Source organism: Carassius auratus, chromosome 6, assembly GCF_003368295.1.
Source record: "Carassius auratus strain Wakin chromosome 6, ASM336829v1, whole genome shotgun sequence".
Taxonomy (NCBI): Eukaryota; Metazoa; Chordata; class Actinopteri; order Cypriniformes; family Cyprinidae; genus Carassius; species Carassius auratus.
The window spans coordinates 12,641,277-12,649,431 of NC_039248.1; the positions used below are offsets into that span (position 1 = coordinate 12,641,277).

The 8,155-nt window shown below is 35.4% G+C and overlaps 1 protein-coding gene across 1 annotated transcript; it reads right to left on the reverse strand.

Moving 5' to 3' along the window:
• Nucleotides 1–423: 423 nt before the first annotated feature.
• On the reverse strand, nt 424–7,939 carry ptgis (prostaglandin I2 (prostacyclin) synthase). The gene is made up of 10 exons (XM_026262303.1): nt 7,795–7,939; nt 7,535–7,658; nt 6,564–6,739; nt 6,268–6,414; nt 5,450–5,574; nt 5,127–5,308; nt 2,914–3,052; nt 2,487–2,668; nt 1,181–1,332; nt 424–640 (listed from the first exon to the last, which is right to left on the reverse strand). The coding sequence occupies exons 1-10, from the start codon at nt 7,857–7,859 to the stop codon at nt 496–498; spliced, it is 1,437 nt and encodes a 478-aa protein (XP_026118088.1). The 5' UTR covers nt 7,860–7,939; the 3' UTR covers nt 424–495.
• Nucleotides 7,940–8,155: the final 216 nt, after the last annotated feature.

Genomic DNA, 8,155 nt, shown 5'->3' on the forward strand with positions numbered 1-8,155 from the left:
GATGTGATAGTGCTTCAGAATTAGATTTTTTTGCTTGTTGTAGTTTAGTGTTTTGGTGATATATATATGTATTTTTTTTAAGATCCAAAAGTGCCTTTTACCCTGGCGTAACCTACGTGCCTTTGACCTAGTCACAACACTACAGACAGATCGAAGCTTTAACTTTGTTGTATAAAAAAGCAGGCATGCATGTTTCCAAAATGTGTTATCTACTATAGTAGCACTTTTACTTTTGTTCCACATCATTTTGGCCCTGACAAGCAAAAGTACAATAAACCAAGTGTGCTTGATCATTAAATTTTTCATGGGATTTAAAACATGTTGAATTGCATTAGAATTAGTTTGTTTCGAGGCCTTGAATGCAGAAAAGTAAGGATAATAAAACCAAATGACATCAGAGTTAAAAAAATACAATATTTATTATTGCAATAAGTATTCAAGACACTGGTAAAAAATGGTATTGATATATGTACAGTTTTAATTTGATTTGGCGTATTAAGATCTTATTCTGTAGCGTATCTCTAGGTCGCCATCTGGTTGGAGAATGCCAAAGCCATATCGGCTGGGGTCTACCAATGGCAGCTTTGCATTCTTGTCACACAGTTCAAGATCAAATCGAGTCAAGATCGTGAATACAAGCCTAAAGGGATTGGAAAAAGGATAATTATAGTTGCTAACAGACACAAGCATAACATTTGTTAAAATCAATTTAAAGCTAAATACAAGGACTAAAGGTGCAGTCACATTAGTGAAATTTTTGGCAATAATTTCATAGACAAAAGGAATGAAATTGAGGTTGTGAGGGACAGAAGAACAGTGCGATCGATGGACTGTACTTTTGTTTAGCAACATACCAATTGTTTAGCTGATGAAACATCTCCATACAACAGTTTTGAAAATGATCTAGGACTTTTACAGTTCATGCTATTGTAAAGACTGCAAGTTTATCCCTCGTTTTCATCCGTGTTGAATTCAAGATGACCTGATTAAGTTCTACAGTCAATGGGGTAGGAATGTATGAAGCACTGCTCACACAAAAGAAACAGCGAATTTGAACTTGAACCTGAGCTGAATCAGTTTTATAGATTCCAACTGAATTGATTGGATCATCAAAATCATTTGGATCATTTGCAATGGTAAATGTGACTGCACCTTATATGGTTAATGCAATTATACTCACTCTTTAATTGCACTAATTGCAAATTGGCGTCCTGGACACAGGTTGTCTTTGGTCCCCCAGGGCACAGAGGGATTCTTCACCCTCAACCCTTCCTTAAAGAAGTCCTTCTTCTCCGTCCCATCTGCATTGAGGAAGCGGTCAAACTGGAACATCTGTAACATGAGGAGAAAACAAGCAGAATTAGAATTGTTATTATTGTGTCTACGGGTGAAAATTAATACATTATATTAATATTTGTAACATCAAATTGTCTTGATGAAACAGAGTAAAGCAAGAGACTGCACTCTTGTGATATGTTTGTGAGATGCATCCAATATTTGCTTGCAAGAACAACATCTTGCTGTGCAGCTAATCAATTCTCTATTAATCAGTGGGCTTGACATGGAAGCTTGGATCAGATCTTTAGTTCACAATGCCAATACACAGAACTACAGTATGCAACGTCATTTTGGCCTCTCTAAGCATTTTGGCCTACAAAGCACTGTGTATGGTGCAAGCATCTGTTTCTCACAAATAGTATGAGCAGCAGCAGTTCCTGTAAACTGTGACCCCTTCCCCCTATTTGTCTTTGTGCCAATGACAACACTTGAATAGCTAATCCCAGATATCTCACTAGATTAGCCATTGGACCTGTGCAGAATGTAATCCAAGCTTGATCATAATGGTGGACGTCAATAAAATTCAAGCTAAGGAGGTTTAGGCTATCAATAAGTGATGTGTTAATAAAGCAATGTACTTAAATATATATTTTGTAATAATTTTAGTTTCAATTTGAAGTATTTTTCTTTAACTTTTGATATTTAAATTGCTATGTTTCATTTTTTAAAATGTCAAAATTATTTGCAAAAACTAAAAACTATGTGGTGGTTAAAGTGTAAAAAGTTCATTATATTTTTTATAATTAATTTATTTTATTTTTTATTATTATTATTATTATTATCTGGTTGCTAAGGTGTTGCATTTAATTTAATTTAAATATAATGTCTATCATTTTATATATATAAAAGGCATGATTCCAGAGATGTTTTTGCCAAGAACTAACCCCCAAGTTTTATTAGATTCTAGATTTTGCTTGGTACCTTTAGTGTAAGTCTACAGAATATTTTTGGGCCGTTATATAACGCAGTGCAAGTGCTCGAGTCTATTTCAATTGCACCTATTTTTGACAAAGTGAAAATCAATACATATTTCAAATTTATCTAAAATCTGCCCAGATTCTTCAAGTAATAAAATGATTTCTCTCCCAAGCGAATCTCATCTCTCTGCTTGGTTGGGTTTAAGATGGAAGTGGAGTTTGAAAGTGCACCTCAGGCTGTTGGTGGATCTGTGGGTCCATTTGAGGGCTGATGAAGGGGAAAACACACAGCCGATCACCCCGTCGGAGCAAGTATTCTTGCCCATTGCTTAAACAAATCTTCTTATCTTGCTTCACTTCTCTTGTTATGAGAGCGGCTGCAGTTAGACGCAGTGTCTCATTAAGAACACTATCTGTAAAAACAGATTTCAGAAGTTTTGTTTTAATTTCAGTGAATTTTTTTAAATTGTGTGTATATATATATATATATATATATATATATATATATATATATATATATATATATATATATATGTACACACACACATACTCAGGAATTAATGTTGGAAAAATGATTGCACAAATATGTGCATATACATAAGACTTTTTTAATATACTGTAATATAATAATATAAATCACTTTTCCTATGTGACCTACCAAACACTGGAGTTTTTCTCTGTTTCTCTTCTGGACGGAGGTGCTTTCCACCTTGGATTTCCTCTCTCACAGTCCTTAGAGCTTCTGGGTTGGTGAGTAAGTAGCCCAGTAACCAGAATGCAGTGGGGCCCGCGTTTCCCTGAGGACAGAAACATTCCATAAATTACCGTCAAACAAACCACTAAAAAGGCTGACACTTATACCCTTTAAATCTAGTAAGAAACATTTTAATTGACTGCAAAACAAGTGTGAGTGAACTGACACCCATTGACATGTCAGAAGATTTATGACATTTCATACAAATATACAGAAGGGTATAACCTACAGCATATTGCTTCTCCTTAAACAGATTTATATCAACATTGCTGTCAGTGCGTGCGAGGCAGTGCAGTTAAACATGTCATACAACAATTGCTGTGGGTTCAGGGGGACTCCTCACTGACAGACAAGGCCAATGAGGGGTGAAGACTCTCAGACAGACTGAGGTGAATCTGTATGCCAATAAACCTGCTGAGAGCATGACAAAGCTAAAGAATTGCATCACATGTTGGTTTTCTAAGAGTATCAGATGCTGTGGCACACTATGACAACACATTATGGATGATAAAGCCTATATGTTTATTTTAGCTTAGGACTGGACTTATACATCGCTTCATCACACACCAAAATTCATGAAAAAAACTACACTACTGTTAAAAGGTTTGGGGTCAGTAAGATGTTTTAATGTTCTTGAAAAAAGTTTCTTATGCTCACCAGAGCTGCGTTTATTTGATCAAAAATACAGTACAAACAGTAATATTATGAAATATATCAAACCAAACTTTCCAACATAAGTTTTACATTTTTGTGAAAATATGAGTGGTTTTAGCACATTACTAGAGTGTTCTGGGTGTCTTCTTACTGGCTCAAGTCTTTATAATATTCTTAATAAATGATAAAAATGTTAAGCCTGATTTCTTGTCAATTTATTCTGTGCCAAAGCTTAATATGTATGGTTAGTGGTTTGTTCAAATCCCTAACCTTAAATATGAGCAATATTAGCAATCATATCAGCAAGAATCACAAATGATGCAGTGAAGCTATTTATCTGTAGTTATACTGCTCTCATGTGGTTAAAGAAGAGAACTGCTGCATGATGCCTTAGGAAATGTAAATCTATACTCAAAAACAACAACAACAACAACAATCACAAAAAAACAGCTAAGCAATAGTTGCAATTCAACCATTATTTTGTGTGTGTGTGTGTGTGTGTGTGTGTGTGTGTGTGCACTCCATAGAAAGTTATATATGCTTGGAGCAACATGAGGGTGCGTATATAATGTCATAATTGTCATTGTTGGGTGAACTAATCGTTTAATTGTGCCAAATGGCGTCTATTTAGATAATTTATTTGTGACTGTGTAAACAAGCTTGAATATGCATGTAATAATTCTGTCAAATGGATTGTACACACTAGGGACAATTCAACACCTGCGTTACCTGATTTCCTTCAGTTACAAAGGGTTCATTCAGAAGGTGTTGTTTGGCCTCAGGCTATGGCGTCTCATGTGTTTTGGGCAGCTTGTCAGGTTCTTTGTTCTTGTTCTGTACGACTCGAGTGAAATCATGCACTCGCACATTCCAGAGGTGACAGGCTCTCTTGTTTACAGTAAGATCAGGAGTGCAAAACAGCCTATCGCTATGGTAACTTCCATGTATTACTGTGTCACCACTATGTAGTTTTGAGTGATTACGCATGCTATCAGACAAAATGATGAACTACTACTTTACCAAATGTTTCAATCCTAATATATATATATATATATATATATATATATATATATATATATATATTCTTTTTATTAATACTTCTATTCTGCAAGGATGCATTATATTGTTAATAATATGTAAAATAATTTCTTCAGTACCAAATCAAGAATTAGAATTCCTAAATGATTATGTGACACTGAAGACTTGAGTAATAGCCGCTGAAAATGATACTTTAAAATAGAAAACATTACTGTTTTTCTATGTTTTTAATCAAATTAATGCAGCTTTGGTGAGCATAAAAGACTTCTTTTAAAAACATCTCACCAGCTTGAACTTCTGAATGATGTACGTTTATTACAACAGAATGTCTTTAGAAACATATTTTTCGCAATCCATTTTTTTTTTTTTTTTGTTGCAAGTATGTCTTGTGAAAGGACAACTACTCTAAGCGAAGGGAAACTCACCTGTGTGACCCAAAGCTGTAGCAGCATGGCTCTCCTCTGAGTCTCAGCATCAACTCCTTCATCCTGCAGGTGCTGTACATAGTTCCTCAACCATGATTGGCGTTCTGGCTTTCTGTCTAAATGTGATGGAGTCAGCCGTTTCCAAAGCTTTTCTCGCGCTGAACTTGCAATTTGTTTCTCCTCTAATGAATGATTACATAAAAAACCACAGGAGAGTTAAATAAATCATGTCTGATGAAATGCATGTTTAGAAGAATACAATAGTAACAGAAGAAAGAACATATGTCTCTCTAAGCAATTTCTTTCAAATGAAACCGCGTTACCTTTGTTTTCAGTAGTACGAGCCAGTTTAGGCAAAAGCTTGTCAAACCGGCGAAACTCCTCATAAATTTCTTCGAGTTCTGCACTGTTGTTTTTCTCCGCGCCGGACACAGTAAGATAGCCGGTCCTGCAGAGAAGAAAGTGATTGGTATGAGGATATACAGTATTGAAAAAAAATTCCACAAAATCAGGTTTTTCCAGACTGTTTAAATCTGTAGTACAACATTCAAGCCTTTAATTTGAACAACTGTCACAAAATACCACGTTTTACAGCATGACCTTAAGGCATTCATGAGAGAACTAAGCTGCACCTTGTGGAGGCATGTCAACAGGTCTTATCTGTACAATAGTGATAGATAATTATGATGTACCAGCGTTTGGGTGGGACAGTCTCTTCTTGTTGATAGGTACAGAATGACTGCCAAATAAAGTATTAAGCCTACAGTACTCAAGCAGTGCATAATGAAATTAGATTTTTAAAAATTTGATTTCTACATTGACAGTGTGACTGCTGAATATATGTTATGACTCTACAGTACGTACTTGCTCCAAAAACAGCCATAAATTATGAAATGGATATCAGGAGGTGACCCCAGAGATTTATTATGAAATTAATCATCACATTTTAGTTTTATAATGAATTTTCAACATGCTTTCTGATCAGCTTGCTAAGTGTTAAGCACTGAATCTTTGCTTCCGGCTGCGGTGAATTCTGAAACCTACTAATAATTTCATATCAATGTTAATGCTTGTGGTGAGAAAAATGGTCTTTTAGCCTTCAGAGGGTTATTAGTTATGTTGATTTTAGAGATTGGCATACTTGAAGAGCAAACTGTAGCAAAAATTGAAGAGTCCGTCTTTTTTCCACTCAGATACTTTCGGGCCCATTTCTGAAGGGGTCAAAAGGTGCTGGAGGTTGTTCTGCATTGAGCTGCGGAGTTGGGTTAAAGCGGACCCCTGAAAATGCCTAGTCAAACACACACAAACACATATATTATTGATCAGATTCATTGATATTTCAGCTTTGATGTTATCTATTCAGCATCTGAAAAACATCTTTAAAAACATTTAAAGTAAATTCTCAAGATGACAGATTTAACATTTTTAGAAACCTACATTTCTGCTCTTTTCTTCTCCGATTCAGGGTTGTGATTGGGCAGCTCCAGGCTGAAGATTCTCTTCATTAGGACCTGAGCATAGCTTGACTGGTCAAGCGAGACCACATCGGACAGGACAGCATCATAGCAATTTGAGTCCAGCAGAACAGTGATATAATGTCCAGCTGCACGCACCTGTTTCACATTAGATGAGTGCGGTTAGGTCTAAAAACAAGTGAAAGTAAGCTGGCACAGGAAATGTCATGTGAGAACAAGATTGTTATCTAAACTCTCGTTTACAGTTGCAATATCTAGATAAGGTTTTATTAAGAAAACAGCCAACTAAGGTACCATTGCCTCCGATGGTCACTACAATCAACTTAGCTCACAAAGCTTTAGAGAAATGCAGCCCAGGGACCAGGAATAACTGCACTGCATCAGTAAAATGTACTATTAGGATTATAAACAGCTATAGCTGTAAATTTTAGATGCAAGTATGAACAAACAAAGTCAAAGTACAAATAATGGAAATCACAAATGCGGAACTGCAGCAAGAAGAAAGACATAAGTCATCCTTGTAGACAAAAGTCATAAAAATTATTGATTAATTATCGACTTATCAATAACAATTTACACATGTATAATATATTTGATATATATATATATATATATATATATATATATATATATATATATATATATATATATATATATATATATATATATATATATATATAAACATCAGGTTTATCAAAGTTTTAAGGGATTTTGGAGTTTAGTTAAATAATTAGAAATGCTAATATTACTTTTAACCATTCAAGCAAACTCCAAAATGCCTTAAAATTTCATATAAACAGAAATACATTCAAGTGAAATATGGCTTAAAATAACTATATTTCTCAACTACCCATTAGCAAAAACTAAACATTATGACAGATTGCTGATTTAATGATGCCATTTAACCAAAACGTAACCTTAACATGAACTCACGGTAAAAATGTCGCCGTGCTTCTGTTTCATTCGTGTCAGGAATTTAGCAGCATCTTTGCCAAACTCGAGCGCGTGACCGAGCCAGGGAATCATTCCTTTATCAAGAGGAGGCTCATTTCTTCGTCTGCAATAAATAAATAAATAAATAAATAAATATATAAAATATAAGTTAAGTTTAATTCTTAATTGTTTAAACCTATCTGTAAAGTGTAAGTGTCGTCTGTCAGAGTTAGGAGCTGGTCGGACTGGTCTGGACTCACCTCGTGCGTCTCGCGCACAGCAACAGAACAGCGAGTCCCAGCAGGAGAAGCGCAGTCCACAACATGACGAGTGTGTGTACGAGTGTGTGCACTCTCCTGCCCTGCTTTCCAGAAGTTAAATACTCAACTGACACACTAACAGACGTCACATCTCATTACGAAATTCACAACAGCACTCCAAAGTGGTGGGCGTGTAAATGTCTGAATATGACTTAACAATGTCATCTTTTTGCAGTTTCTGGCTTAGCCTAGTTATGGAAACAACATGACGATTCGTCATGATGATTAGTGATCAGTCACATCAAAACCTACTTTTGGTGAAACCAATCTGAAAAATACGATGTGTGCGAATTATGCAATG